Source organism: Thunnus thynnus, chromosome 13, assembly GCF_963924715.1.
Source record: "Thunnus thynnus chromosome 13, fThuThy2.1, whole genome shotgun sequence".
Lineage (NCBI taxonomy): Eukaryota > Metazoa > Chordata > Actinopteri > Scombriformes > Scombridae > Thunnus > Thunnus thynnus.
In genome coordinates, this window is record NC_089529.1 from 22,721,481 (window position 1) to 22,737,685 (window position 16,205).

The window sequence follows — 16,205 nt, forward strand, 5'->3', positions numbered from 1 at the left end:
ACATAAACCACCTCTCCAAATGCCACATGCCATCTTGCAAACTTTCCCAGGGTCAAACTGCGTTTTTAGGAAGCAGGGTCACAGGTTGTTTCTTGAAAAGCAGTTGTGCATCTACACATATACGCATTGGAAGAGAAAGCAGCAGTGACCATTAGCTAGGCCTACATATAGCTATTTGATTTTTTTTCCTGACAGAGCAGAAGACAAATTCACTGATACGTAACAGAATGTCATCCTGGTAGACATTTGGGGATAGTTACAGAGGCAGATTTAAAGGACATTACTCTTTTTCCTTAGACACACAGGATGTAATGTAATATTGCATTATGGAAGATAAATTGACATCCAAACATATAGAGCTGATACAGATAATTATAGTTATCCCTAAAATCTATGCACTTTATGAATGTTTTGCCCTTAATATAGAATAGTTGTATTCTAGTAATTTGCTCTTAAATTCAATAAGATGTAATACATTGAGAAATGTCAAGCATGTAATTATGAAGAATTATGAACATCAGTGTAAGAGGAGGCAGAAGGAAGAACAGGGTAGTAACAGTATTTACAAAGTAATGAGTGCAAGCAGAGGAAGCAGCTCTTTAGTGAGTTAGTGGCTCTTAAAAGAGCCGTTGTGTTTATGGATCAACAGACAGTTTAAGCTCTCTCTCCACGGATGCGGCGGGCCAGCTGGATGTCTTTGGGCATGATGGTGACCCTCTTGGCGTGGATGGCGCACAGGTTGGTGTCCTCGAACAGGCCGACCAGGTAAGCCTCGCTGGCCTCCTGCAGAGCCATGACAGCGGAGCTCTGGAAGCGCAGGTCGGTCTTGAAGTCCTGAGCGATCTCCCTCACCAGGCGCTGGAAGGGCAGCTTGCGGATCAGCAGCTCGGTGGACTTCTGGTAGCGACGGATCTCTCTCAGAGCCACGGTACCGGGCCTGTAACGATGGGGCTTCTTGACGCCGCCAGTGGCCGGGGCGCTCTTACGAGCAGCCTTGGTGGCCAGCTGCTTTCTGGGAGCTTTGCCTCCGGTGGATTTACGAGCGGTCTGCTTGGTTCTTGCCATCGCTTCTTCTTTCTCTGATCAGAAGAAAATAATAGCGAGAAGAAGAGTCACGCTGCTCTTAAAGTGTCGGAGCGGTTACGTAACTGTGACGCTGCTTCAGACCTCCGGGTCCTGATTGGTGAGCGGCTCCTCCCGGAGCTCAGCACCGCCTAGAGGAGCGACCCACCGCCTGAACCTCCGCTGCTTATTGGGGGAAAAGCTTCATAGCGGGCCGCCCTCTGCTGCGCCGCTGGAGCCTCTTTTCTGGTTGGTCCGGCGTCAACCGTCCCGCGCTCGCGGAAATATAAAGGAGGGTTTTCACCAGTAGAGTCATATTTTCTTTGAGATCAAACTCGAGAAGGACCCAAACATGAGTGGCAGAGGAAAAACCGGAGGCAAAGCCCGCGCTAAGGCAAAGACCCGCTCCTCCAGGGCCGGGCTCCAGTTCCCCGTCGGTCGTGTCCACAGGCATCTGCGTAAAGGCAACTATGCTCAGCGTGTCGGTGCCGGAGCCCCCGTTTATCTGGCGGCTGTGCTGGAGTACCTGACCGCTGAGATCCTGGAGTTGGCTGGAAACGCTGCCCGCGACAACAAGAAGACCAGGATCATCCCCCGTCACCTGCAGCTGGCTGTCCGCAACGACGAGGAGCTTAACAAGCTGCTTGGCGGAGTGACCATCGCTCAGGGTGGCGTGCTGCCCAACATCCAGGCTGTCCTGCTGCCCAAGAAGACCGAGAAGCCCGCCAAGAAGTAAATCTGGACCTGGCTGACTGCTGAAAACAAACCAAAGGCTCTTTTAAGAGCCACACACTCCTGATAAAGAGCAAAAATCCTCGTTTCTGATACTCTGTTGAAAATACAACCCACATTCCTTCTGTTGATGGCTAATGTCTCAAATATAAACATACACTCAAAACAAACAAATAAATGATGGTTGAATTAAATAATGTTGGTTGTGTTGCCAACAAGATCAGCAGTCAGCGTTTAAAATTATATAATCTAGTTTTAAAGTGTACATTTAACAATGGGAAGATTATATATTAGAATGAAATTTACACACGTTGTTGGAAACTAATTATACTGGTGTAACATGGAGATTTGCTGACCAGCTCCAAAAAAGCCTCTTTAAGAGACACTAAGCTCTGAAACAGTGATTCTGTTAAAACTGGTAAAAGCTAGTCTAGGTCAAACAATGGTTCAGAAAGGACGGTACTTGTACAGTCATGAGTCATAATAAGGTTAAATATTGCTGTAAAACATCAGGAGGAAATCATGTTGATGTGTTTTCAAATCACTTCATCAAATCTGTTCACCCAACATATTAATCATTATGAAATTGTCATAATAGTAATACATTTGCAGTTCAATGTTGTCCTGAGTGATTTCCTGTATTTGATGCTGCTCAGTACTCATAGTAAACTATTTATCACTAAATAATACTGAGAGTATGAGATTGAATTAACAGAATGTCTGAGTTGATACCATATAGTTAACTGCAGTAACTTATTTTTACACATGATAAATACAAAAGTCAGTTTTATCAATTAATGTAGCTTATAAAACACTATATGGTTGAAATATCTTCTAATTAGGATGATACTCTTTAGATAAAGTGTGTGGCTCTTAAAAGAGCCTTTGATCAGGTTCACATGTTGAGATTGATGACAGCTCACTTCTTCTTGGGTGCTGCCTTCTTGGCTTTGGGTTTGGCCACCTTCTTTGCAGGAGCTTTCTTGGCTGCAGGAGCCTTTTTCACCACTTTCTTGGGACTCTTGGCGGCCTTCTTGGGGCTCTTGGCTGCTTTCTTGGCCGCTGCGGGCTTCTTGACCTTCTTGGGGGATTTCTTAGCGGCTGCTGTCTTCTTGGCTGCCGCTGTCTTGGGCTTCTTAGCTGCGGGTTTCTTGGGGCTCTTGGCGGGCTTCTTGGCTTTAGGAGCGGCTTTCTTTGCGGGCTTCTTGGCCTTGGTCTCAACCTTCTTGCTCATCTTAAATGAACCGGAGGCGCCGGTCCCCTTGGTCTGGACCAGAGTCCCCTTGGCCACCAGGCTCTTGATGGCGGTCTTGACGCGGGCCTTGTTCTTCTCCACATCGTAGCCTCCGGCAGCCAGAGCCTTCTTCAGGGCGGCCAGAGACACGCCGCTCCGCTCCTTGGATGCGGCCACAGTTTTCACGATCAGCTCGCTGACGCTGGGGCCAGTCTTCTTCGGCTTGGAGACCTTCTTCTTGACGACTTTAGCCGGAGCGGCGGCGGCGGGAGCTGGAGCAACTTCTGCCATTATGTCCTCTGAGTTCAGATCCGACACGAAACAAACGGAGAGTCTGAGTTGACTGTTGGAAAGTCTGAGGCAGGAAGCTGCACTTAAACACACCATGAGAACCGTGGAGACTCAGTCATGCTGCTGTCTTACTCTGTGCAGCGTCAATGTCTGACACTTGTGTTTTCTCTTAGTGATAAAAGACTAAAAAATCAGTGTAAGACGAGTGTTGAAGGCTGACAGTGAAGGCAGCAGATAGCGGACTTGTGTCTCTTCATATTTAAGTCATGTAGAGCTCTGATGTTCTCTGCTTTTTCTTTGTGGAGCGAACAAACATCACCTGATCACCGCCGTGGACAGCGCTGCTCAGCGTCTTTTCTCTCTCATTTCTCTCCTAAAATACTATAAAATACATTGGAGCTTCACCAGAAGCAGTTTTCCAGCTGTCTCACATGTTTGTTCACAGACTCAAAGTAAAAACATCCGTCTGTTGATCATCAGTTTGTAATAAAATGAAGCGATTCTGGTCGCAGCAAACACACTCCTGATACAGTTTAGCCAGACGTCCTGTCAGAGCTGCTCTATGGCTGTGGACATTTCTTCTCTTATTCTGAGGACTATTTTGAATAGAAATAATCTGCAACACTGTTCTCTGTGCTACTTGTGTGTATCATACTTCATATTAATGGTTATTAATTATTGTTAATGTACTAATTCATTAATACAGCCATCAATGACAGCTGTCTGTGGGAGTGTGGTCAAAGGTACATTGTTACACTGATTGAAGAAAATAACTACGGTTCAGTTTGTGTTTTGCCTCAGTATTTCAGTTACAGTTATTTTATGTGTCCTGCTGATGATAAAAGGGAGGACTTTCACTGACATTCAGGTTATAATTTCTTTAAGATTATTTTAAAAATTCTGGCATTGATATCCATATAAAACCTTTCTTGGGGCCACGATGCAAAATAACAAGGCCTCAGGCCCTTTAAGATTAAACAGAGGGTATACATTAAGTGAATTTAAATGAAACAGCACTGCTGATATGTTGATATATGTCAAAAGATATTATATTTACATTTTGTTAACATGTAAACAATACAAATCATTTTAAAAATACTGCAAAAGCTCATAACCTAAACCCCTTCTGACCTTATTTTTCCCCACTAATTATAAGTTTGAACAAGACATTAATATTTTTTCTTTCCCCTCTGCAATGTAGAAATGAGGTCAAAACTCATTTTTCCAGTAAGCTCACATGTTTGTTTACAGACTCAAAGTAAAAACATCCATCTGTTGATCATCAGTTTATAATAAAATGAAGCGATTCTGGTCGCAGCAAACACACTGATGAAGCTCATGATGCAGTTTAGCCAGACTTAATCTGCAACACTGTTCTCTGAAGTCAGTGCAACATGTGTGTATTACACTTCTTATTTATGTTTTTACTGTTAATGAACAAACACACTGACAAATAAATGACAGCACAGTAACATGGAACCAGTCAGTCTGTTATTATGTAAGAAGTAACAGCTAGATTATTGCACCATCATTGTTGAATTGTAACATCGTTCGATGACTGTCTCGCCGCAATTTTTATTTACAGTTTTTTTTTCTGTGTATTCTGCTGGTGTTGACTTTCAATGAAATTCAAATTAATGTCCTTCAAAACTCTGAGTACAAGAGTGTTTTACGGACTCTACCAAACTGAGACAAACTACCTGGCACTGTTTAATATGCATAATATATACTGTATATTTGCATATTCATGAAACATGTTTATTTTAAGAGGAAATGATAAAATAAAATAGTTTGAGGTGTTTCCTGAAACGCATTTTCCATTTGATTCATCGTGTGAAAAGAAAAGGTTTTTCTTTCCCCCAGGTATAAGTCATTTTATGAGACCCTCCTCCTCCGGAGACCCAGTAATTCATTTTTGTCTTCATGCCCTTTGTGGGTAATTATATGTACAAAATTATCACACTTGTGACATTTATTTTCCTTCTCATCAATAGAAACAGTTCCTGGAAGTTCCCATTAATTAAGGTGCCCATGAATTCTCTTTAGCTATTATTTTCATGTATGTATGACTCTAGGGTACACATTTACATAATGTTCTACATCTAATTAGAAGTGTGAAAAGCATCATTGGCGTTTAGTGTTAAGTATTCTTATATGTACACATTTCAAGAATCTCATTTCCCTTATTTGTCAGCCATATTGTAAGGACAGCTTGATCTTCAGAGGGAGCGGGCAGCTCTAAGAAGAACCATTGGGTTGAAGCTCATTGAGCAGCAGAGATGTTTACTTGGAGCTGGTGTACTTGGTGACGGCCTTGGTGCCCTCAGACACGACATATTTGGCCAGCTCACTGGGCAGCTGCAGGCAAAGGAGTTCATGATGCCCATGGCCTTTGAGGAGATACTGGTGTTGAGGTGGACCTGCTTCAGGACCTTGTACACGTAGATGGTGTAGCTCTCCTTCCTGCTCTTTATCTTCTTGCCTCCTTTGCTGGCAGTCTTGGTCTAGTGTTTTCTTGGAGCTCTCCTTGGGCGCTGACTTTGCTGGTTCAGGCATTTCGTTACCATGCAACTCAACAGCAATGAACATGTTAAACAGAACATTTGTTCTGTCTTCTTATCAGCTTGTCAGTCATAATCTGTAAAGCACTATACACTAGACGAAAGGTACTATGCAAATTTCATGTTACCATGAATTTCATTTCATCATTTCTGCAACTATCCATGCAATATTTCAGTAATATTAAAATACTAAAGCTGAGGGTCTGTTTTCAACCAACAGCGGGATGTTAACTGTCAGGTTAACTTGCCAAATATCGCAGAAAAAGACAAAATGGAGGAAAAAAATCAAAAAGGAAGAGATCACCCTGCTTAGGGAAAAACTACGTGGGAGAAGCTGCTGAGTTCGGCGCCGCCCAGCAAAGTTCGCGCCACCTGTCCTCTCTTACGTCCGCAGACACGCTTTAAATACAGAAGCTCAACTAAAATGTTTCATACTCGACTCTTAACTCGTAAGAGACTAGATCAGTAAAAATGAGCGGAAGAGGAAAGGGAGGCAAAGGACTCGGTAAAGGAGGCGCTAAGCGTCACCGTAAAGTCCTCCGTGATAACATCCAGGGAATCACCAAACCCGCCATCCGTCGTCTGGCTCGCCGCGGTGGAGTCAAGCGTATCTCCGGTCTGATCTACGAGGAGACCCGCGGTGTGCTGAAGGTGTTCCTGGAGAACGTGATCCGTGATGCCGTCACCTACACCGAGCACGCCAAGAGAAAGACCGTGACCGCCATGGACGTGGTGTACGCACTGAAGAGGCAGGGCCGCACCCTGTACGGCTTCGGAGGTTAAACCTGATCCTGACCCGCTGATACCGAAACATAAAGGCTCTTTTAAGAGCCGCCCACCTCCTCTAAGAGATGTCCTATGACTGCACAATAGATATATGTGACTATGTGTGAACACATAACCTGTATGTAATGTTTCTTTCAACTTGTATTCATGCTCCAACTCATGTAAGGGCTCATTTATTAATACTTTGTGTATATAACTATAGACTTAACTTTTTGGGTGACCAGGTTGTGAAAACACTTTCCTCTCAAAATAAACGTGAGGTGATTAACAGGGTTACAAAAGTTCTGCTGCATGTGTATTTTTGGACTTTCCATTGATCTTTGCTTTTCTATTGCAAGCAAAAAAAATTATCACTGGTTAAAACTTCTATGAATTGTATTTCACAATTCATGTAAATGCACAATATTAACATGAACACAATAGCAGCATAAAAATAAAAACAATATAAAGTACAATACTAGTGCATTTACTTTAATTTAGTTCCAGTCACTGAGAATGGGGCTAGAAGTCATATATTCCAGAAGAATTATATAATTATCTTGTAGTAATTATGAGGAATTATCTTTCATTACTACTATGCATAGCATAAAGAGAAATTGAGATATTTAATTACTGTTAGCTCTACGGTACATTTAACAAGAATATGGTATTTAACTTTGCTAATTAAAATAACATGCACATCGAGCCTGCACACCTGCATGTCATACAGCACCTTGCCTCACCATTCACCGTGCATCATAATAGTTAAGTGCAATCATGGCAAAAAAAAACAACAGAAAATCAATTCAAATAACTTCACTATATATATACTGTATACATAAAAGTACTTCAAAATCTGTAATTAACACAAACACTGTGATTTAAAGGCAATTAAAAGCTTACAGCATCTGATTTTACCTGAAACAGAGAGAACAGAAAGATGATTTATCGCCTTCTTTTGTTGTAGTAAATTTCTCTTAACATTAATATTCCCCAATTTTTTACTTTGCATGTCTTGTATTATGTGTTTCTGTGTCATATATTTTAAATAGTAGCTGACAATGTAGTATGACATGCTGCATGCTATTTTTTATTTATTTATTTTTAACTAACATTAATATTTTGTTCTTTCTTATTATTGCGTATTATTTATTGTATTGTTGTTCCAGGGACTACAAATGAAGAAATTCCTCTTGGCTAACTGGCACATTTACAGCCATGACTATTAATATGCATTTTCATTGTTAAATAAGACGATGACTAAATAAATAAAAGTTATCGAGTTAATTCAATAATAATTTTACTAGTACACTGTACACCTACAAAAGTTATTTCATTTCTTGTAAATGCAGAAAGCTTCCCATGTGTCAACTTAACGCATATATAGTTAATACAACCATTACAGGTAAAATCCATTTTAATATAGATGAACATAAACAAATATAAACAGATACGTTGACATAAAAATGAGTTTTGACTTCATTTCTACATTGCAGAGGGGTAAGAAAAAATATTAATGTCTTGTTAAAACTTATAATTAATAGGAAAAAATAAGGTCAGAAGGGGTTTAGGTTATGAGCTTTTGCACTATTTTTAAAATGATTTGTATTGTTTACATGTTAACAAAATGTAAATATAATATCTTTTGACATATATCAACATATCAGCAGTGCCGTTTCATTTAAATTCACTTAATGTATATCCTCTGTTTAATCTTAAAGGGCCTGAGGCCTTGTTATTTTGCGTAGTGGCCCCAAGAAAGGTTTCAACACTACCCTTTTTTTCTAATCAAAAGGTTTTATATGGATATCAATGCCAGAATTTTTAAAATAATCTTGAATGTCAGTGAAAGTCCTCCCTTTTACCATCAGCAGAACACATAAAATAACTGTAACTGAAATACTGAGGCAAAACACAAACTGAACTGTAGTTATTTTCTTCAATCAGTGTAACAATGTACCTTTGACCACACTCCCACAGACAGCTGTCATTGATGGCTGTATTAATGAATTAGTACATTAACAATAATTAATAACCATTAATATGAAGTATGATACACACAAATAGCACAGAGAACAGTGTTGCAGATTATTTCTATTCAAAATAGTCTTAGAAGAAGTCATAGAGAAGAAATGTTCGCAGCCATAGAGCAGCTCTGACAGGACGTCTGGCTAAACTGTATCAGAAGCCTCATCAGTGTGTTTGCTGCGACCAGAATCGCTTCATTTTATTACAAACTGATGATCAACAGACGGATGTTTTTACTTTGAGTCTGTGAACAAACATGTGAGCCAGCTGGAAAACTGCTTTTGGTGGAGCTCGGATGTATTTTAGAACATTTTAGGAGAGAAATGAGAGAGAAAAGCGGCTGAGCAGCGCTGTCCACGGCGGTGATCAGGTGAGGTTTGTTCGCTCCACAAAGAAAAAGCAGAGAACATCAGAGCTCTACATGACTGAAATATGAAGAGACACAAGTCCGCTATCTGCTGCCTTCACTGTCAGCCTTCAACACTCGTCCCACACTGATTTTTTAGTCTTTTATCACTAAGAGAAAACACAAGTGTCAGACATTGACGCTGCACAGAGTAAGGCAGCAGCTGGACTGAGTCTCCACGGTTCTCATGGTGTGTTTAAGTGCAGCCTGCTGCCTCAGACTCTCCAACAGTCAACTCAGACTCTCCGTTTGTTTCGTGTCGGATCTGAACTCAGAGGACATAATGGCCGAAGTTGCTCCAGCTCCCGCCGCCGCCGCTCCGGCTAAAGTCGTGAAGAAGAAGGTTTCCAAGCCGAAGAAGACTGGCCCCAGCGTCAGCGAGCTGATCGTGAAAACTGTGGCCGCATCCAAGGAGCGGAGCGGCGTGTCTCTGGCCGCCCTGAAGAAGGCTCTGGCTGCCGGAGGCTACGATGTGGAGAAGAACAAGGCCCGCGTCAAGACCGCCATCAAGAGCCTGGTGGCCAAGGGGACTCTGGTCCAGACCAAGGGGACCGGCGCCTCCGGCTCGTTCAAGATGAGCAAGAAGGTTGAGACCAAGGCCAAGAAGCCCGCAAAGAAAGCTGCTCCTAAAGCTAAGAAGCCCGCCAAGAGCCCCAAGAAACCCGCAGCGGCTAAGAAGCCCAAGACAGCGGCAGCCAAGAAGACAGCAGCCGCAAAGAAATCCCCCAAGAAGGTCAAGAAGCCCGCAGCGGCCAAGAAAGCAGCCAAGAGCCCCAAGAAAGTGGTGAAAAAGGCTCCTGCAGCCAAGAAAGCACCCGCAAAGAAGGTGGTCAAACCCAAAGCCAAGAAGGCAGCACCCAAGAAGAAGTGAGCTGTCACCAATCTCAACATGTGAACCTGATCAAAGGCTCTTTTAAGAGCCACACATCTTATCTAAAGAGCATCATCCCAATTAGAATATGTCATATAAAGTACATTGATTAATACAATTGATATGTTTATTTATTATAGGGTAAAATGGTAAGTGACTGCAGTTATTATGGTATCAATTTATAATCATATTCTGCTAACTGCTAACTCATACTCTCAGTATAATTTAGTGATAAATAGTTTACTCTGAGCAGCATCAAATACAGAAAATAACTCAGAATGACATTGAACTGTAAATATATTGTGACAAATTAATTATATGTTAGATGAACAGATTACATCATAACAATAACTGATATGGAGAGAAATCACAAGATTTCCTCTTGATGTGTTTTACAGCAATATTTAATCTTATTATAACTCATGACTGTACAAATACCCTCCTTTCTAAATCATTGTATGACTTTTGTACCTTTTACCAATTTTTAATCAGAATCACTGTTACAGAGCTGAGTGTCTCTTAAAGAGGCTTTTTTGGAGCTGGTCAGCAAATCTTCAGATTAATAAGTATGAGTAGTGTAAGAACTAGTTTCCAATGATGTGTATAAATTTCAAAGACTAGTGTGTGTATATATATATATATATATATATATATATATATATATATATATATAGACATTGTTAAGTGATTTTTTACACCTGAGTAGTTATAATCTTTTAATAGTCTTGTTAGCAATGTAACAAGCATTACTTAATATATCAGTCATTTTGTAGTGAATGCAGTTTATATTTCTACATATTAACATATCAATATTTTGTGTACACTATGAACAGTACCAAGTTGTGTTTTCAAGAGTATCAGAGACATGAGGATGTGTGCTCTTTTTCAGGAGTGTGTGGCTCTTAAAAGAGCCTTTGGTTGGTTTCCAGCAGTCAGCCAGGTCCAGATTTACTTCTTGGCGGGCTTCTCGGTCTATAATAATTATAAGCCAGCAGTTGATGGAACATGATCTTTAGATGTCGGTTGTGGCTCTTAAAAGAGCCGTTGTGTTGTTTAGAGGAGCCGGTTTACTTCTTGGCGGGCTTCTCGGTCTTCTTGGGCAGCAGGACAGCCTGGATGTTGGGCAGCACGCCTCCCTGAGCGATGGTCACTCCGCCAAGCAGCTTGTTGAGCTCCTCGTCGTTGCGGACAGCCAGCTGCAGGTGACGGGGGATGATCCTGGTCTTCTTGTTGTCGCGGGCAGCGTTTCCAGCCAGCTCCAGGATCTCAGCGGTCAGGTACTCCAGCACAGCCGCCAGGTAGACGGGGGCTCCGGCACCGACACGCTCGGCATAGTTGCCCTTCCTCAGCAGCCTGTGAACACGGCCGACGGGGAACTGGAGCCCGGCCCTGGAGGAACGGGTCTTTGCCTTAGCGCGGGCTTTGCCTCCGGTTTTTCCTCTGCCACTCATTTTTAAGTTCTTCTCGAGTTTGATCTCAAAGAAAATATGACTCTACCGGTGAAAACCCTCCTTTATATTTCCGCGTAGCGCGGGACGGTTGACGCCGGACCAACCAGAAAAGAGGCTTCAGCGGCGCAGCAGAGGGCGGCCCGCTATGAAGCTTTTCCCCCAATAAGGAGCGGAGGTTCAGGCGGTGGGTCGCTCCTCTAGGCGGTGCTGAGCTCCAGGAGGAGCCGCTCACCAATCAGGACCCGGAGGTCTGAAGCAGCGTCACAGTTACGCAGCCGCTCCGACACTTTAAGAGCAGCGTGACTCTTCTGCTCGGTATTATTTTCTCCTGATCAGAGAAAGAAGAAGCGATGGCAAGAACCAAGCAGACCGCTCGTAAATCCACCGGAGGCAAAGCCCCCAGAAAGCAGCTGGCCACCAAGGCTGCCCGTAAGAGCGCCCCGGCCACCGGCGGCGTCAAGAAGCCCCATCGTTACAGGCCCGGTACCGTGGCTCTGAGAGAGATCCGTCGTTACCAGAAATCCACCGAGCTGCTGATCCGCAAGCTGCCCTTCCAGCGCCTGGTGAGGGAGATCGCTCAGGACTTCAAGACCGACCTGCGCTTCCAGAGCTCCGCTGTCATGGCTCTGCAGGAGGCCAGCGAGGCTTACCTGGTCGGTCTGTTCGAGGACACCAACCTGTGCGCCATCCACGCCAAGAGGGTCACCATCATGCCCAAAGACATCCAGCTGGCTCGCCGCATCCGTGGAGAGAGAGCTTAAACTGTCTGCTGCTCCACCAACCACAACGGCTCTTTTAAGAGCCACTAACACTCACAGAGCACCATGTCCTGCTATTCATAATTTTATATTTGTACATCTATCATATTTTATTTATGGGAATATTCAAAAACAATTTGAGTGTAATTCTCCTCTGAAATGTATCCATTCAGAAGTATAAAATTATAGTAACATGTCATGGTTGAGAGAAAGATTGACATATACAAGATTACTGGACTTAATGCACTTTGATCTTTTTGCACTTGACTGTTAATGTAAATTACTTTTTTTGGTAAATTTTAATTATATGAAATTCAACATTTTTTTTTGTGACATACAAATACAAAATATAACTAAAGCTTATGTAACAGCCAAATATACATTGATAATATGTAGTATAATTACACAAAATCTGTGTAAATAGTTATAACCTGACATGCTATTCCTCCAGGGTCAATATGTGGAACGTTTGAGTCTCAGTTTCTGTTCACTTCTGTGAGTCTCCCCTATATATGATGTCTCCCACTTTAAACTCCTCCTTTTGTTGCTGTACTCCATGGGAGAGGTAAGTGACACTGGTCTTTCTGTTAAATTACGGTCATAAATTTACTTGTTAGCTTAAATTTATTGTGCAGTATGCTAATGTATTCCTATTTCATTTCATTTGTGCAGGAGCTCAAGTTACATATCACAATTGAGTGGAGGATTATTTACTTCTGTAAGAATAAACGGTGATTGCCTCCAAAGATATGCTGGTCTTAGCCTCTTCATCAAAACAACACAAACAACCCTAGATACCACCGATTACATTTATACAGTATAAAACATTTCAAAGAGTTAAAATTGAAAGTGCCCCTCAATCTACATATGTACATTTTCTTTAAATAAAAAAAATCAAGATACTTGCTTGATTTTATTCATTTGATTATTATATTAGTTGTGTTACCAACTCAAGTGGTCTAACAGATGTCACTTTCTAAATATAGTTTTGTTTCAGTTTTTATCCCCTTTCTTGTTATTCAAGTTACTTTTTTATTTTTTGCATTTGCTTCAAACTTTGAAGAACAAATTTTGAAAATTCACATATCAAAGTGTCATTTTTAGATGCATTTTATAGCTGACAGAAGCTGCTGTCTGGATTTCAGCTTGATATAACAATAGACTAAAAAAAATATGGACGTAGTCACCGTGGCGTCACCCATTGGTTTATGGACTGCAGTCTTGAAATTTCGAGTTTCGCGATTTGACCCTCGCCATCTTGGATTTGACCGTTGCCATGTTTGATTTATGGAGCCAGAAGTGACCATGTTTGGACGAGAGGGTGGAACTGACCATAGCACTAGCTGGGTTAGCACGGTGCATTTACAATCTATGGTTAACAGTGATAATGCTAATGCTAACACTAGCACTAATTTCCACTAGCGAAAAACAGGGCTAAAACCATTCAAACAAAATGTACTCACTCGAAAAACTGAACAGCCGACTCCTAAGAGGGTCTTTTATCACAACCAAATACTGACTTAGGTATAAGGCAACAAATATTACAATTAACTTTCATTAACTTAAAACACACTGTGAAATAGCAGTAGCTACACCTATACTCTGTGAATCTGGGGTTACGCGATGGTTACGTTACGTAATCAACGTTGTCACCATGGTAGCGACTTGTCAATCACAACTTAGCCGCGCCTTAAAGCATAAGCTGCTTTATCGTCTATTTCACTCTAAATGGGGCCATAATTTACTAAATGAACATCATGCTGTATTGAAGAAGACTTGAAACTAGTGATTGAGACCATGAACTCATTAGGAAACTGTTTACTGAGGTAATAAAACAAGTGAGAAGATCAAAGATGTGTATTAAACAACATATGAACTGACATTTGTCAGGGAACATCTGCTCAATAAATTAAAATATTTCGGCCTGTAAATCAAATTATTGAGGCAGAAATAAAAGTCACGGTCATTTAATCTCCATTTATTTTTTGTATATTCATTGCATTGTAAAAATCAACGTGGATTGTATTTCATGAAAACATTATGGTCAAAATATATAGTAAATCCGTATTAAGGTCAATGGACTCGTGTGAGTCTTTTGCAGATTATTGCCCACATTGACACACGCAAAAGTGTGCAAATATAATATAATCTGCCCCAGATTAATTTTACAGTAACAAAACCAGTGTTACTACACTAAAACCATATACCAGTAGATGAAGTCTATAAATACATGAGATTTGTTTTACTGAGCTCCACATGGCTGCATCACAACATTCATCTCCATCATTGAAATGTGACATGATATGACACTAATTAACAGTTAATACTAGTCAATATTTAGTGTAATATTTAATGTTCTTCCTCCCAATAACCTTTATAGCAGCCACTGACAAATTCTCATTTTGGGTGTAGTGTAAAGACTTAAAAACCCCTTGGTCCAACTATTTGTATATAATTTATCTGATCAATTTTAGTCAAAATGTTGATATCTCACAATACAATCACAACACTTCACATTGAAGAAACCTGTAGACACAGTTTTAAGGACTGATTGCTCTCAGTTGAAGTTGTGGGTGGTCCTGAAAAGGACCTTTGTGTTGTTGGTACAGACAGCGGATTTACTTGGAGCTGGTGTACTTGGTGACGGCCTTGGTGCCCTCAGACACAGCGTGTTTGGCCAGCTCACCAGGCAGCAGCAGACGGACGGCGGTCTGGATCTCCCTGGAGGTGATGGTGGAGCGCTTGTTGTAGTGAGCAAGGCGGGAAGCCTCACCGGCGATGCGCTCAAAGATGTCCCCCACAAAGGAGTTCATGATGCCCATGGCCTTGGAGGAGATGCCGGTGTCGGGGTGGACCTGCTTCAGCACTTTGTACACGTAGATGGCATAGCTCTCCTTGCGGGTCTTTCTCTTCTTCTTGCCGGTCTTGGTGGCTTTAGACACGGCCTTCTTGGAGCCTTTCTTCGGGGCTTTCACTGGATCAGGCATGGTTGGTCGTTGGATTTCCTCAAACGAATAATTATCACATTTCCAAACGGCCTCTATATATCCATCTGATGCAAATTTGACTGCGCCGTTGCTCGAACAGGATTGGTTGACTTCTTGTTAGCTAGACTGAGCATGCGCAGTACAAGACACCGTCCCAACCTCTGAAGAACGATCTGACCGCCTTTTTACTTATAAACCCACCTCATCTGAAAAGTGTCCACTGTTCATCATATAATATGCTGTACAAAAACCCATAACTATAGAGAAATAAACACATTGTATTTAGATTTAGTATCCTCTAAGATGATCTGTTTTATCAATCTATGATAAAAATTAATAATAATAAAATCTATGGATAGATTTTATTTCATCAAGTTTTTGGTGCTGTTCTCTGTGGAATAACAGTACTTTTCAAAAATGATGTTAATATGAATTCTATTGATTCTCCTGTGCTGAACCCAGCTGACACATGAAGATCATGTAACCCCATTTATCATCTCAAAACACCTCAGATTTGTTTTGAGAAGTTTTCACAACCTAGTCACCTGAAAATAAAGCTTATTAATAACTTTTAGTTATGTTCAAAGCACCAGTAAATGATTTGTCATTAATTAAGCCCTTAATTTCTTCATCTTTATGGTGAGTTGAGCATGAGCACAAATTGAAAGAAACATTGAAATCATTATATACAAAAGCTACGTACACATATATGTAATCACTAACTTCTTTTGTAACTCAATAAATCATCTCAGATTTATTCTGAAAGAAAGGAGGGTGTTTTCACAACCTGGTCACCTAAAAATTAAGCCTATTAATAGTTTGTAGTTATATACAGAAAGTGCCTAATGATTTAATTATTAATTAAGCCCTTAATTGCTTATACACTGAGTTAGAGCATAGACACATTGCAAGAAATATTGAGATTATTAGAAGGGGACATCCTCGCTCACTTCAGCGTCATCTTGAGGAGACGACAACTACTCATGACGTATATCACCTCAACTGTTAAATATGTAGAAGTCAGCTCTCAGTATGTAGAACTTTACACTGTTACTTAAT

General features: G+C 41.3%; 8 protein-coding genes, 1 long non-coding RNA gene and 1 pseudogene across 9 annotated transcripts in view; 4 read left to right on the forward strand and 6 right to left on the reverse strand.

Moving 5' to 3' along the window:
- Positions 1-16,205, reverse strand: part of LOC137195964 (uncharacterized) — an 87,305-nt gene that overhangs the window by 27,774 nt on the left and 43,326 nt on the right. The window lies entirely within an intron of this gene.
- On the reverse strand, positions 481-1,080 carry LOC137195952 (histone H3). Its single transcript, XM_067608682.1, has one exon. It carries the CDS (start codon positions 1,063-1,065, stop codon positions 655-657), a length of 411 nt encoding a protein of 136 aa, XP_067464783.1. The 5' UTR covers positions 1,066-1,080; the 3' UTR covers positions 481-654.
- LOC137195959 (histone H2A-like) lies at positions 1,400-1,852 on the forward strand. Its single transcript, XM_067608689.1, has one exon. The coding sequence runs from the start codon at positions 1,415-1,417 to the stop codon at positions 1,796-1,798; it is 384 nt and encodes a 127-aa protein (XP_067464790.1). The 5' UTR covers positions 1,400-1,414; the 3' UTR covers positions 1,799-1,852.
- Positions 2,666-3,972, reverse strand: LOC137195949 (histone H1-like). The gene has a single exon (XM_067608678.1). The coding sequence runs from the start codon at positions 3,413-3,415 to the stop codon at positions 2,714-2,716; it is 702 nt and encodes a 233-aa protein (XP_067464779.1). The 5' UTR covers positions 3,416-3,972; the 3' UTR covers positions 2,666-2,713.
- On the reverse strand, positions 5,271-6,238 carry LOC137195036 (histone H2B-like; annotated as a pseudogene).
- Positions 6,319-6,865, forward strand: LOC137195035 (histone H4). The gene has a single exon (XM_067607110.1). The coding sequence runs from the start codon at positions 6,352-6,354 to the stop codon at positions 6,661-6,663; it is 312 nt and encodes a 103-aa protein (XP_067463211.1). The 5' UTR covers positions 6,319-6,351; the 3' UTR covers positions 6,664-6,865.
- LOC137195037 (histone H1-like) lies at positions 9,011-10,588 on the forward strand. Its single transcript, XM_067607111.1, has one exon. The coding sequence runs from the start codon at positions 9,267-9,269 to the stop codon at positions 9,948-9,950; it is 684 nt and encodes a 227-aa protein (XP_067463212.1). The 5' UTR covers positions 9,011-9,266; the 3' UTR covers positions 9,951-10,588.
- On the reverse strand, positions 10,999-11,424 carry LOC137195960 (histone H2A-like). Its single transcript, XM_067608690.1, has one exon. The coding sequence runs from the start codon at positions 11,399-11,401 to the stop codon at positions 11,018-11,020; it is 384 nt and encodes a 127-aa protein (XP_067464791.1). The 5' UTR covers positions 11,402-11,424; the 3' UTR covers positions 10,999-11,017.
- On the forward strand, positions 11,698-12,163 carry LOC137195950 (histone H3). Its single transcript, XM_067608680.1, has one exon. The coding sequence runs from the start codon at positions 11,752-11,754 to the stop codon at positions 12,160-12,162; it is 411 nt and encodes a 136-aa protein (XP_067464781.1). The 5' UTR covers positions 11,698-11,751; the 3' UTR covers position 12,163.
- On the reverse strand, positions 14,602-15,184 carry LOC137195942 (histone H2B 3-like). Its single transcript, XM_067608672.1, has one exon. It carries the CDS (start codon positions 15,144-15,146, stop codon positions 14,778-14,780), a length of 369 nt encoding a protein of 122 aa, XP_067464773.1. The 5' UTR covers positions 15,147-15,184; the 3' UTR covers positions 14,602-14,777.